The sequence below is a fragment of the Jaculus jaculus genome, chromosome 17 (assembly GCF_020740685.1).
Source record: "Jaculus jaculus isolate mJacJac1 chromosome 17, mJacJac1.mat.Y.cur, whole genome shotgun sequence".
NCBI classification, from domain to species: Eukaryota; Metazoa; Chordata; class Mammalia; order Rodentia; family Dipodidae; genus Jaculus; species Jaculus jaculus.
The window spans coordinates 5,634,808-5,649,319 of record NC_059118.1 but is presented as its reverse complement, the minus strand read 5'-3'; the positions used below and the strand labels follow the sequence as shown (position 1 = coordinate 5,649,319).

Sequence of the window (14,512 nt, the reverse complement as noted above, 5' to 3'; positions counted from 1 at the left end):
TCTCGCCACGCCTCCGTTTCCTACCTGTACAGAGCCAGCTCACGGCGCACACAGAAACAGAGGCTCTGACCTACTTCTAGCCCCTAGCTTCTCCACCTAGCTTGGAAGAGCCCTCCCCTCAGATTCCAGTGAAATCCAGCTGCCCTCCTGGCCCTGCCTTCCCCACCGCATGGCTGCTGCGCTCAGGGCTGCTCAGGTCTGGGGTTACATAGAACCCTTGTCACAGACAGGTGGTCAGCAACCAAGCTCCACGCGGCTTTTCTGCACGTGGGGAGATCAGGGGCTTGGAGAGCAGAGAGGCCAACTCCCGTGGCTCTCTCCTTGCCCAAGCATGGAGCTCAGCCTGGCACGTGCCGAACCCTTGGCTCGCAGAAAGATTTGCAGGCTGAGTCCCTGATCAGGCCTTCCGCAAAGCAGCCCCATCCTGACCAGTTGACCCACCACAGCCAAGGCCCTGTGACATCAGGGACGGGGCCGGATGCCTCAATTCCAACCCCTCTTCAAGGGTCTCTTGGGATATGAAGTGAGGTCTTAGCTGAGGTCTCAGCAAGTCCCGGGGTCATGCTCACTTTGTGGTGGGCTCCTTGTGGATTCCGCCCTGGGCATCAGTTTTCTTGCTGGTAAAATGGGGCTGCGTCCAGCTTATATGTCTGGCCTGTGTGAGGATCTGCTGAGCAGGACCAGTGGCTTTGAGATATGCCCAACACGGGGTCTCCTGGCAGTAACTCCAGGGGGATGCCTGTCACTTCTCCGGGATCCTTTATCGCATGTTCACTGTTAAGTGCTGTGGAAGCCAAGCCACTGGGAACAGTGGGATTTGGGCTATAATATTGGTTTCTTTTGGTGGAAAGGGGAGAGGAAATTAAAGCAGCATCTATTTTTGCTTATATACATACATACATACATATATATATATTTGAGGCAGAGTCTTGATTTGTAAACCTGAGATGGCCATGAATTCACTAAAAAAATGGACTAGGCTGGGTTCAAACTCACTGCAATCCCCCTGCCTCCGCCTCCCAAATGCAGGATGAGCCATGAGCCAACATACCCAACCCAAAGCAAACTCTAAACGACGGCCCAAAGAGCACAGGGCTGCTGTGGTCTCAGGATAAACCCAGGGGCTTAAGATGGTTAATATCAGTTGTCACATGTTCAAGATCTAGAACCATCTACAAGACAAAGCCCTGCTCAGCAGCATTCCACACTCTCTGCTTCCTGACTGTGGATGCAACGTGACCAGCTGCCACAGAGCCTTCCTTCCTGCTTCTGGTCATGTATTTTGTTGCAACAATGAGAAAAGTAATTAACACAAGGTTTGAGAACCCTGGCTCGGAGTTCCTGCAGATCCGTCCCTTCCCATCGACCTAAGACACAGGCCTCCACTCTACCCCTCGATCAAGGCAGGCACTCCTCTGTGGGGTGCACAGCTGATGTGAACTACAGCAGGGAAACCCAGGAGGTGTGCAATCTCCCCCCCACCACCGCCCCACGTGGCCGCATGAGACATGTTGGTGGGGCGGCGAGTGGAGAGGAATACTTACGCCATGACAATCACGCTGAAGTCCAGCCAGTTCCATGGGTCCCGAAGGAAAGTGAAGGCGTGCAGGCAGAAACCGCGAGCCAGGATCTTGACCAGAGACTCGAAGGTGTAGATGGCAGTGAAGGTGTACCTGGGAAGAGGGGCCGGCGGGAGTCGTGAGGGAGGCCAGTGGCTTCAGGCTGGGCTCATGAGCTTCCCCACGTGCCAGTTCCTCACACCAGGGTCACTGCAGGAGGCTGCCTCGTGCTGTAGCTCTGGTTGTGAACTCTATTGCAAAGAGGCCATCTGCACATTTGTTAATGCAGAGCCTGCCATGGGACCAGAGACCTCTCCATGTCTACTGCAAGCAGTCCTGTGCCTACTCCCCACTCCGGCCCTGGGGGTCTATGTGAACGGGAACATGGTGGCCACTGGATCTACAGCATGGGACACTGTCCCTCACCCTCATGTGTAAGTCCTCAGTAGACAGTAGTGGGGCCCTGGGCTGGAAGGAGTGCTACGGTTTAATGCATGGGGAGAATCAGGGGCATCAGGGGATCCTCTCCAAAATGCCTGGATGCTGGGACTGGTCCATAGGGTTGGGAAGGATATCTCGGGACTAAGGGCAGCTGGGTGCAGTCCAGGCAATGCCAACACCGCGTGGTCTTGTAAGAACACGGAGAACTGCCTTACAAGCCACTTTGGTAAGAGCGGGTACAGGACTCCAAAAAACAGGAGCCAAGTACGGTGAGAGTCTATCAAGTCTGCTCAGAACCTGTAGAGATCGGACTTTTGTGTAGGAAACAAACAAACAACAACAACAACAAACACCAACAAAGTCCAAAAGTGGGTCTGTAAAACTGAAAACGGTTCTAGGAGGTGAGGCTGGAGGAGGGGGAGGGGTGTGTCCGGTGCAATAGTAAAGTGAGGATAGCCCTGACTTTCCTCCACCACCATGCCTCTGGCTGGCTGTCAGGCCAGGCTTTCTCCAATTCTCAGCCTGCCCATCTGCCAACTGGGACAGGGATGCACCCAAAGGAGAGGATGCTGACCAGTCTTATGACACTGCTTGACCTGACCCAAGTGGTCAGCAAATCGTTATTTCACAGCCTTCCCTTCTTTAGTAGAAGACAAGAGGTCCCCAGTTTGCCAGTGCGGATAGTCTCTGTCCTTGAGGTCACAACTTAGAGTGAGCACATGGCAGGATTTGGAGAGATAGGCTGCTCCAAGGATGCCCTCCTCCCCATGGGGGGTGGGTGGGAGTCTGGGTGTGGACACATTTTCCATTGGGGGGTGACTTCAGAGCCCAGAAAGAGGAATGGAAAAGGGAGGGATAGGCCATGGTAGAGGTCCTGAAGATACTCACTCGACATACTTGGTCCAGGGTGGAGGGTCGTGCTGGGCCATGAACACGCAGTTGGTCAAAATGGTGCACATGATGAGCATGCTGAAGAGCGTGGAGCTAGGTCAAGGAAAGGCTCAGAAGGGTCCCATAGAGAGTCACAGGAGGGTCCTCACAGAGAGCCATGGGAGCCCCATAGAGAGTCACAGGAGGGTCCTCACAGAGAGCCATGGGAGCCCCATAGAGAGTCACAGGAGGGTCCTCACAGAGAGTCATGGGAGCCCCATAGAGAGTCACAGGAGGGTCCTCACAGAGAGCCATGGGAGCCCCATAGAGAGTCACAGGAGGGTCCTCACAGAGAGCCATGGGAGCCCCAGGGAGTCACAGGAGGGTCCTCACAGAGTCACGGGAGCCCAATAGAGAGTCACAGGAGGGTCCTCACAGAGAGCCATGGGAGCCCCGTAGAGAGTCACAGGAGGGTCCTCACAGAGTCATGGGAGCCCCAGGGAGTCACAGGAGGGTCCTCACAGAGAGTCATGGGAGCCCCAGGGAGTCACAGGAGGGTCCTCACAGAGAGTCATGGGAGCCCCATAGAGAGTCACAGGAGGGTCCTCACAGAGAGCCATGGGAGCCCCAGGGAGTCACAGGAGCATCCTCACAGAGTCACGGGAACCCAATAGAGAGTCACAGGAGGGTCCTCACAGAGTCATGGGAGCCCCAGGGAGTCACAGGAGCATCCTCACAGAGTCACGGGAACCCAATAGAGAGTCACAGGAGGGTCCTCACAGAGAGTCGTGGGGCCCCAGGGAGTCACAGGAGGGTCCTCACAGAGAGTCGTGGGGCCCCAGGGCGTCACAGGAGGGTCCTCACAGAGTCATGGGAGCCCCAGGGAGTTACAGGAGGGTCCTCACAGTCATGGGAGCCCCAGGGCGTCACAGGAGGTCCCTGTATGGACGGCCATAGTGCCCATAGTGCACAACACGACATGGAAGGGGACTCCACAGACTGGCACAAAAGGGGCACCTCAAACACCAGAGCAGAAGATCCATAGAAAACCACGGAAAGGAGAGCCAGAGAGCCTGCGAGCGTGGCCCACAGAAGTCCACAAAGACCCACCAAAGGAAATCCATAGAAATCCATAGACGGACCCCGCAGAAGTCCACAGGGAGGGTCCACAGAGAGCCATGGGAGGAGGCCACCCAGGTCACCACAGCTGCAGAGGGCCATTCTGGGGACTTCACTACCAGGCAGGTGCAGCCAGCTGAGTGAGGAGTTGAGGTGGGCTCCAAGAGACACACCGGGGCTGGGGCCCATCTGGTGCCAGCCTCTGTATACTGAGCAAGCTGTTTTCTATTCCCTCCCGGGCACTTGCTACTGGAGCTTGGCTCTGTTCAGCCTCTAGAAGGTACCAGACACGCAACATCACGCTTTCCACAGGGCTCTCTGTGGGACCTGGTGAAGAAGGAGACCTCAGACCTCAAGGCCTTTGACTCTCCTGTCCCCAGTCACATGGGAGGGATATGAGCATTTGCAAACTGATCCTCAGGTTGGGAAAGTTGAAGGGGGGGGGGAATTAGGGCTCAGAGCCCCAAGTTCCCTCCAGCCAGACCTTGGTCTAGAAGTACTCAGCTTTCAAATACTCATTTAACTCCTGGGGACCCGCTGATCCTAGAAGGCAGGGCATTGCTTTCTTGTTTGTTTCCAGTCATGGTACCTGCATCCTCACACTGGTCCTCTGTCCTGTCTGGAAAACTTCTCACCCTTCAAGAACTCTTTAGCCAGAAACCCTCACACACTGCCCTAAATCCTTGGCCAATTCTGCCTTGCATCCCCAGAGGCCAGACATGCCTCTCAACCGTGATCTACATCTTGGATATCCTTGTGGGATCTTGGCCTTAGACTGAGTTGTCTGAGGCCTTATCTAATCTCCCCACCCCTCAACCCACTTCTGACTCTGAGGGTGTGTCCTAGCCTCTTAACTGCTGCTTCTGGCTGGACAGGGCTGGGACTAATCTCCTCCAACCTGGGCTTCACTGAGGCTGCGGCACCCAGGAACCTTGTACCCCTCATACATCCCTTTCCACTCCTTGTGGCTCGGGACGTCACAGCCTTGCCTCAGCTCCGACTTCCAGATGGCGATCCCCACAGGCAGTCCAGGAGCCTCCTTTGACTCCGCACAGCTCCACTGACCCGAAGGGCAGGCCCATGCTGCACGATCCCAAGCTGGATCAGGCAGGAGTTCCTCGATGCCTGGCCTGGCTAGAGGCCAGGAGGGAAAACTAGAGGAATGTAACCAGGTGGAGGCCCCTCCTGCCTCCACTCCTCCTTCTAGGGAATCCAGGCAATTAAGAAATCAGCCTCCTGTTTAGAATTAATTTTGACAATTTCTCGTCAGAGATGAGAGATGCACAGGCTTTGGGAATCCCTCTTCGTCAACCAACGGTTAGCTCACAGGACTGCTGAGCTCGCACGAGGCCACCTCTCCAGGTGGCTCAGTGGTCTGTCCCTCAGTGTGGAAACAACCAGCTAGACCTCTCTGAGGTCACCAAGGCCAGGCCTATTTTCCTGGTCCAACTTTCCTGGACAGATCAGACACTTCTCTCAGGACCACGTTCCCCATTCTCCTTACACATCCCCAGACCCAGACTACGTGACAAGCTTCCCTCACTGGGTAGACCATTAACAAGACCCTTAGAAAGCCTTTAACCATTTCTATGGAGGTTCATGGTTCAACAGTCTGAGGACAGTCCCTGAAGATTTCTGAAACATGCATAGACACACACACACTCTCTCTCCCTCTCTCTCTGTCTCTAATAAATAAATAAAAATAAAATCTTTAAAAAAGAAAAAAAAACAATTAAAAGGGCTGGAGAGATGGCTTAGTGGTTAAGGCGCATGCCTGTGAAGCCTAAGGACCCAGGTTCAATTCTCCAGGTCCCATGTAAGCCAGATGCACATGGTGGCGCATATATCTGGGGTTTGTTTGCAGTTGCTAGAGGCCTTGGGAGTGCCCATTCTCTCACACACACTCTCTCTCCCTCCGTCTCTAATAAATAAATAAAAATAAAATCTAAAAAAAAAACACATGTATAGAACGATGCCAAGAGCAGAACTTCCTTGAGTCCCTCTAGGAGCCATGGTCTGTTCTCAGTGTTCAGGAGCCAGTTGAATTCTCTCAAAAATCCTAAGAAGTGAGGACTTGGCCTTCACCTGAAGAGATGAGGGACGGGAGGCACAAAGAGGTGAAATCAGAGGTCACTGCAGCTGGCAGCATACAGTCCCCAAAATGACCACTTCTGAGTCCCTGGAAACTGTGACTATCAATCTGTACGTGATGAGAGGGACCTTGTAGGTATGAGTAAATTAAGCACTTGAGATGAGAAGGGTTGGATCCCTGGATTATCCAGGAGGGCCTAATGTCACAAGGGTCCTTATGACATGGGGGAGCAGTCAGGGAAGGAGGGTTTATAGGCTCCCCTAATGGGCACCACTGGCTCGAAGACATAAGGAGGTCATGAGCTAAGGAGTATGAACAGCTTGTAGAAAAGGGAAAAACTTAGAAAGCAGGCTGTCCTCTGGAGCCTCCAGAAAGAAACATGGCCCTGCGGACCCCTCACTTCTGCCTAACGAGAGCCCGGGGGACTGTAAGATGATGAATGCGGGCCCCGTGAAGCCAGGGAGTCTGTGGTGGCGTTTCCACACAGACAGAACTGATGGATGACGGAGCCAGCCCCGAGCCCCAGCTGCAGCCCTCTCTGGTCCAGGTGCCCCCTCCCCATCGCTCCCATCCCCCCAGGAAGTTAGCCAGCGCTGCCTGATCCACCCTCCTGTCTCCAGGCAGAAGAGCCCAGAGTGACTTGCTCCTGGTGAGCTGGTTTGCCCTCTGCCACCCAGCCTTTGTCACCCATGATGCGTTATGAAGGCCAAACCAAGCGAGGGACTCTACTGCGCCCGAGAGGGGCTAAGGAGGGGCTGTCGGTAAAGCCTTGCTGTGCGAGTGTGAGACCCGAGTTCAGATCCCCAGCACCCACCTGGGCAGGTGAGGTGGTAACCTCCTAGCAAATTCTTGGGTGGGGGGGATTTGGGCAAACTGGCATACTAGACTATCCGGATTGGTAAACTGATGGAACAAACACTGTGGGAAATGACACAGGCCTCTGCAGGGCTGGCTGGGGTTCCTCCTGCAGTCACCCAGCTAGTCCAGGCAAAGGGGTGCAGGCTGGGAATCCCAGGCCCCTCTGTGAGGCCAGAATCCTTTCGCCCTAAGTGGATCCCTTACAGCTCTCCTCGGAGTGGTGAAAAGGTCCCTTTGCAGGGTGGACCAGTGTGGACAGGCTGCCTTGGACAGATGCGAGGACTTGCTGGACAGAGGCGAGCGAACCCCCAGGGAAGAGCCTGGTCCCATGACGCGGTCAGCAGTGCTGGGCCGTCCCGCTAGGTCCTCCAGACCCGGTGAGGGTTTGGATAGCCCGAAAGCTTTGCCAGGCTTCTCTGGCCTTGGGGCTTGTACTGAGCATCACTCTCTATCTTTGTTCTCCCTGTGTGGATGTGCGTGCGAGTGGGCACTGGCTTTTCCTACCTCTACTGAACCCCTAGTCCACGGGATTCTGAGCCAAGCACCCCAGGTCCTGGCGTGTGCAAGGGGAAGCTCAGCGTGGGGCTAATACCAGACCGATGAGTTGTGTGAAGTTCAGGCCAGGGCATACCTGTTTGCACTGTCTGCTCCTTTCAGGCCAGTCACAGGCTGGTCCTTTTGTGTGGGCAGAGGCAAAGGCCGGCCTCTGCAGGCCCGTGCACAGCCGAACATCTTCCATCCTGTCGTGTCATTGTCCCAAACACCCACTCCTAGCCTCGTGATTAAAGTGCCAGCAAAGACAGCCTGCACGGTTTGGGGAATGTCTGACACTTGGGTTACTTAAGCCTTCAGCTCACAGGAGTCAAAACTCCCAAGGAAAAGGGAATTAATCGCGGGGGGTATTGTCATGAGCTTGAGCTATTCAATGAACATGCACGCATGTACACACGTGCGCGCGCGCACACACACATGTAATTTGATTGCCTATTTGAATCTGTTAGAGAAACGTGGGAGGGTTTTGTGAGCAGATCCTGGGCACCCAGGAAGGCAAAATGGTTCTTGGCATGAATGTGAGGCCTCTCTGAATGTGACTGCAGTGCAGTTTGGAGTTCTAGTGGTTTCTTTTATTTGATCCTGGCAGGAACACATTCTGCAAGATTATAACACAAATATACAGAAAAAAAGATAATTCTACATGCCCATATATACTTCTTTGGTGCCTTCCTAGGGACACACAGAAAGGATGGACTAAAGATGACAGCCAGACAGAACGACTGTGCCCCTTCCCAAGGGCCTTGTGCAGAATCTTGCATATGAAGGGACTTAGTAGATATATTTGAATGAATTTAAAAATGTAAATACAGTGAACATTCAAAATTCAAAATGTGGGGGCTGGAGTGATGGCTTACTGGTTGAGGTGCTTGCCTGCAAAGTCCAAGGACCCAGGTTAGATTCCCCGGTACCCACATAAGACAAATGCACAAGGTGGTACATGTGTCCAGCACACTCATTCTGTCTCTCTCTCATTCTGTGCTTGAAAATAAATTTTAAATTTTTATTTATTTATTTGCAAGCAAGCAGAGAGATATAAGAGAGAATAGGTATATCAGGGCTTCTAGCCACTGCAGATGGACTTCAGATGCACGTGCCACTCTGTGCATCTGGCTCTAAGTGGGTGCTAGGGAATCGAACTCAGGGCCTTAAGCTTTCCAGGCAAGTGCTTTAACTGCTGAGCCATTTCTCCAACCTAAGAATGTACTTCTTAAATTTTTATTTTTATTTATTTATTTGACAGAGAAAGAGAGAGGGAGGGAGAGAGAGAGAGAGAGAGAATGGCCACACCAGGGTTTCCAGCCACTGCAAACGAACTTCAGACGTGTGTGTCTCTGTGCATCTGTCCTGGGGAATCGGTCCTTTGGCTTTGCAGGCGAATGCCTTAACCACTAAGAAATCCCTCCAGCCCAAGAACGTGCTTTTAAAATAAACTCCCTGGGTGTCACAGAGGTGGCTAGAAGTTGGAAACGACTGGATTCAAGTTCTGGGTTAGGGCCCCAGATCCTGCAGTTCCTACAAAACCTTGCTGACAGGGCTGCATAAGCCTGATGACCTGATTTTGGGTCCTTAGAAGCCGTGCAAAGCCAGACAATGACGCGGCTATGGTGAGAAGGCAGGTGGAAGCAAGAGCCCTGAAGTCTGCATACGTGGCAGTGAATAACAGGACCTCAGGGCAGGGGCCTGAGGTTGTCCTCAGACCTCCACACGTGTTGTGGCATCACATGCTCCGCATTCACACACACCTATGCACACTCAGAATCCTGACAGTGCTGGAGCTACTGGTGAGTGCGTCGCCACACTCAATGTCCAGGACGCAGATGGGGCTGAGTGGCTCCCAAACCCACAGATCTTGGCTCTCTCTTCCCCGCCCAGTGCTTGCTGAGCCCACTAGGTGGCGCTGCCAAAGGGCAACATCCCATCCCTAGAGAGGGTGCTGAGGCAGCCGGGAGGAGCCTGGGGTAGGGCCTCCCAGATGCTGACCATTTCCCTGGGGCAGCTGCCCCGGGCGGGGCGGGAGTGGGGCGAGGCAAGCAAGAGGCTTAGGGAGTTCCAGGGTGGTCCTGACAGGTGGTACCAGCCCCTCACCGCCTCAGAATCACTGCTCACGGGGCCATCTGTCTGGGTGAGGGATGCCAGGGCCCCCACTATCTTCCTTGCCCACGTACCCCCCTGGCCTGTCATCTGTCTGAGGCCCAGCCTAGCTCCTGGCAGGAGCTGTGGGACTTGGGACTGCATCCCGAGGGACTTCTGCGGCTGCCAAACAGTGCTGGGTTGGCTAGATACCCGGAGGAGAAGCCCCAGGTGAGACTGGAGGATGCCTTCAGGGTGGCCACGCCCTTAGAGTCGGGCTCAGAAGCCAACCTCTCCTCCTCCTCCTCCTCCTTTGTTCCTCCCACCAGGCTGTGGCAGGAATGACAATGGTCTGGTAGCTGTCTTATTACTCTTAGGGGACTCTAACATTACCAAAGGGAATGCCCATTTAGAGTGAGGGGTTGGGGAGGACCTGGGGGGATCCCGTCTAGCTGGCCCACAAACCAGACCCACAACCGGACCCAGGCAGCACTGGGGAGCCAGAGGCATTGCTTAGATGACCAGGGGGACACCAGTGACCGCAGGAAGGGCTGTCCAGCTCCTCATAGCAAAATGTGGATGGGTGGTTTAGCACCACCCACCTATCTGAAGCCCTATTTTTTTGGGGGGGGGGTTAGCCCTTCCCAGGTGCTGCATGATGAGGTCCCTGAAGCCAGCTTAGGTCTCCTCATCTCTTCCTCACTCCACTGGTTCTCATGGAAGGCTGCAGCTTTTGGGGGAGCTGTGGTTCAAATAAGTGAATGCTAACCAGAGTTTTCTGAGATGTCCTGAAGCTGCAAATGTTTTGTCAACACCTAGTCCAAAAGCACGTGTCGACTCCCTCGAAAGATGCCCACGTGAGAACAAACTGCCTTTTTACCAGGGAAATGGCTTGTCCTGTCTCTGTGAGGGCGGAGGGAGATGGAGGGCTCCAGGGGTGCTGATGGCTGGTGGGGTGCCTGGCAGCTGTTAGAGGCAGGGGAGTACTGAGGGCGTTGTTGCTCTTGGACTGTTTGGCTTTGAGGCTGGTTTTAGTTTAGTTTAGTTTAGTTTTTTTTTTTTTTCTTGAAGAACCACAGAAAATTTGAGGATTTCTCAAACCTTCTGCACCCCAAAGCTAGGGATCTTGTTAACATGTAGGTGCTGACTGGGCAGCTCTAAAGTGGGGTCAAGGTTGCGTCTTTCTGTTTTTTTTTTTTTTGGTTTATTCTTATTTATATATTTTTTTAAATTAGTTATTTATTTGAGAGCGACAGACACAGAGAGAAAGACAGATAGAGGGAGAGAGAGAGAATGGGCGCCCCAGGGCTTCCAGCCTCTGCAAACGAACTCCAGACGTGTGTGCCCTCTTGTGCATCTGGCTAACGTGGGACCTAGGGAACCGAGCCTTGAACCAGGGTCCTTAGGCTTCACAGGCAAGTGCTTAACCGCTAAGCCATCTTTCCAGCCCTATTCTTATTTATTTGACAGCGACAGATAGAGACAGAGGCAGAGAAAAGAGAGAGAGAGAATGGGCACACACCAGGGCCTCCAGCCACTGCAAACGAACTCCAGATGCGTGCGCCCCCTTGTGCATCTGGCTAACGCGGGTCCTGGGGAATGGAGCCTCAAACCGGGGTACCTTAGGCTTCACAGGCAAGCGCTCAACCGCTAAGCCATCTCTCCAGCCCAGGGTTGTGTCTTTGTAATTGCTTACAGGTGGCAAAGGCACTACTTCCCAGGAGCAATGAGGGACTCAAAACTACCTTCGCCCCAAAGTAGGGTTAAGATGGGAGGCAGTGGCACGTGTGTCTGTGCCCTGGAGCAGGTCCTGGGCACAGGCAGTAGAACTACACGGAATTAACAGAAAAGGATATGAGTGAACTAGAATCTTCACTGCTGCTCTACGAACAGGGTGGAAGGGACTGAGGACGTACAAGGCGTTGGTGGCGCTGAACCGGAAGATGGTCTTTCCTTTATTCAGCACGATGAAGGTCTGTGGACAGAGGCAGGCATTAGGCTGGGGCCATGGACAGAGGCCCCGGTGGGCTCAGAGCCCACAGCCATGGCTGAGGTATGGGGGTGGAGGGAGTCAGAGTCTGGGTGATGTCAGATTCAGTTTGGTCCCAGAATTATAGTCCCTGCAAGAAAGGCACGGTGGCCCCACGCCTGTAATTCTAGCACCTGGGAGGCTGAGGCAGGAGGACCTTGAGTTCCAGCCCAGCCTAAGCTATCTAGCAAGATTCTGTCTCATGGTCCCAGGCTCAGAAGAACCAGGGATGCCTCCTTCTCTTCTCCTACCCTGCATGAGAGAGAAAGAGAGAGAGAGAGAGAGAGGACAGGACAGTTCGGAGGCTGGATCAGCAGGGAAGACTTAATGGGTGAGGAAAAGGGAAGATGATGTGATGGAATCTCCGGGTACCCCATCCACTGAGGCCGGCACATATGGGCCTTCTATCTGGAGACAACTTAATGCTTCCCTCTCAGGTCAGCTCAAGGGGGGAACCCGCCTTTGGTGTCTAGAAGATGCTGCCCACAGGGGATGAAGGGACAGGTGCATCGGGTGGGAGCTGGAGCCGAGGTGCCCAGCACACAGGCACGGCTCTGGCATATCTCTTCTCCAAAAGGCTGGGCAGGTAGAGACAGGTTCTGTTTAATCTAGCCTGGGGAAACCAAGATGACCAGATAGATTAGAACTGGAAGTTCTTGGGTGCTCCTCTCATCCTGTGGGGCTACAGGCAACGTGGCCAGGGTCAGCAAGGAGAAACAGAGGCCGGGACACCGTGGGAACCTCTGTTCAAGCATTCCCAGAGGTAGAGATTTTTAAAAAAAGATGTTCTCGGCTCTTCCCAGGCTGACAGTGGCCCTCAAAGGCCCAGCCCAGCCTTGACCCCATCCTTGGGCAGGTCCACCCGCTGGACCTGTTGCCTGTCAAACCTTATAACACCCCCCCATCTGCTTACTGAGATGGTCACTCACTCTCAGCCATATCCTTCACCCTAGCCCCAAATCTTCCTGCCAGTCCTGACCACTCATGATCAAGCCCCACCCACTCACCCACCCAACCTCGCCTTCCAGCCCAATAACCCTGACCTCAACACCCGACCTTAGCCCGTCCCGGTCACTTCCCCAGAGGGAAGCTCTGGAAGCCTTGAGGTAGGACCAGGTTCAAGGTTTCCTTGCCTGCCTGCCTTCACAACTACATCTGCTCACACATGCACACGTGTGCACGCACACATACATGCTCTCAAACCTTATGTGTCCGCTTTGGTGTCTAGTAACCACACACACAGACATACACACGCTTACACACGGGCATTCTCACTTACACACTTGTCTAGCCAGTCCCTCTCCTGAAGCTGACCACAGTACCATCGGCCGTTACCCTCCTCCCTGGCTCCTGGTCTTCTGGGCAAGGCCCTCCCCCACCCCAAAACTCAAGCCTGCCATCCTGGAGTGGGGAGTCGGGAGCTCAGACCACCGCAAGAGCCCCGTGTGCCTGTGAACTTGCTGGGTGCAAGGTAGTGGCACCGGGCCTGGCAGAGGAGACCAGGGCAAGGAACCCAGGCTAGGGGCAGGGAGAGGCTAAACTAAAGGAAACCTCAGTCTTGCTGTCCTAGTGGATAAGTGAAGGCCACTTCCCTGTCTCCCCTACAGAGGGGCGATGGCAGAACAGGCCCCCCTGCCCTTTGGGCCCCCAGCAATCGCTGTACCGCGTTACCCCTCTCTCTGACTTCCCAGCGACCTTCACCACCCACAGCAGGGCATGAGGTCCAAGGGGCTACTGCTGGGGTCCAGCCCGAGCCGGCCGGATCTGTGGGTGATGACTGGCAAGTTCTCCATGCTGCCCCAAAGTTAAGAGAGGGGCCCACACATTCACAGCAGGACTCGGGCCTGAGTGTAGAAAGGAGGCGCACAGACACCCTACAAGGAGGCAAGTCTTCAGCAGAGGCTGCTCAGTTTTCCTCCTGGCCTCAAGCTAGCAGCTTCCATTTACTCCAGCACTCCAAAACGAGGGTCCCCAGTGAGTCACTCCTTGTAAACTCAGGGAAGCCCTCCCCCACCCAGAGCCTACACTGAGGTCGGGATCCCCCTGTCTGCTGCCTCGAGGATGAGGAAGGTGGGGGGGGGCAGAAGTCACCTTCTGGGTGCTATAGAAGGGGTCCAGGTCTTCCAGGGGCTCCCCGATGAGCTCTCGGGGTGGGCTGCCATAGAGATCAGGCAGTTTTTTGGAGGCCTGCAGGTCCAGCTGGGGCCGGGGAGCCTCCTCCTCCGGCAGGCCCTCCCGGCTCTCCTGCGCGGCGGCTGAGCTCCGGGCTTGCTTTTCCGCCTTGCGCTTCTCGATGGCTGCCAGGGACTCCCGGGTGAACCTGCGGAAGCTGCTGGTGCCCCGAGGTAACAGGAAGTCTGCCATCTTCTCATCCTGCTTCTGAGTTCTGACGCACAGGTTCCCCTCAGGGCTGCCTGGGGTAGGGAGGCGGAGCTGGAAGACATGGACATGGGGGTGATGGGGTGCCACAGCCACAGAACGGGCGGGGGGGGCAAGCCCTGCCAGGGAAGGACGCGGTCTACAGGGATGCTCAGGACCCCAAGTTGCCAACTACTACACAGGCATGCCTGATTGGCCAGGGTGAACTCACGGCCCAGGCTGTGTGGTGTGTGAGGACTGGAAGTGCGTTAGCCTTTCATTCTTTTCTCTTTTCTTCTTAATACTTTTATTTATTTATTTGAGAGAGAGAGAGAGAGAGAGAGAGAGAGACAGAAAGTGGCAGATCTACTGCAAATAAACTTCAGATGCATGCGTCACCTTGTGTATCTGGCTTACGTGGTACTAGGGAATCGAACCTGGGTCCTTTGGCTTCACAGGCAAGTGCCTTAACTGCTAAGCCATCTCCCCAACCCATAGCCCTTCCATTCTTTACTAACGTGTGTCTAAATGTCACTGGGCGGGGCGAGTCTGTCACCACAA

At 54.4% G+C, this 14,512-nt stretch overlaps 1 protein-coding gene across 4 annotated transcripts in view; it reads right to left on the bottom strand.

Annotated features, from left to right (window-relative positions):
* Scn5a (sodium voltage-gated channel alpha subunit 5) overlaps positions 1 to 13,995 on the bottom strand; it is a 96,186-nt gene extending 82,191 nt beyond the window's left edge. For all 4 annotated transcript variants that reach the window (XM_045136518.1, XM_045136520.1, XM_045136519.1 and 1 more), the window contains exons 1-4: positions 13,685 to 13,995; positions 11,421 to 11,539; positions 2,889 to 2,978; positions 1,545 to 1,673 (exon numbers count right to left, since the gene is read on the bottom strand). In XM_045136518.1, coding sequence (XP_044992453.1) covers positions 1,545 to 1,673; positions 2,889 to 2,978; positions 11,421 to 11,539; positions 13,685 to 13,957 — 611 coding nt within the window. In that variant the 5' untranslated portion in view covers positions 13,958 to 13,995. The remainder of the gene's footprint in view (positions 1 to 1,544; positions 1,674 to 2,888; positions 2,979 to 11,420; positions 11,540 to 13,684) is intronic.
* Positions 13,996 to 14,512: the final 517 nt, after the last annotated feature.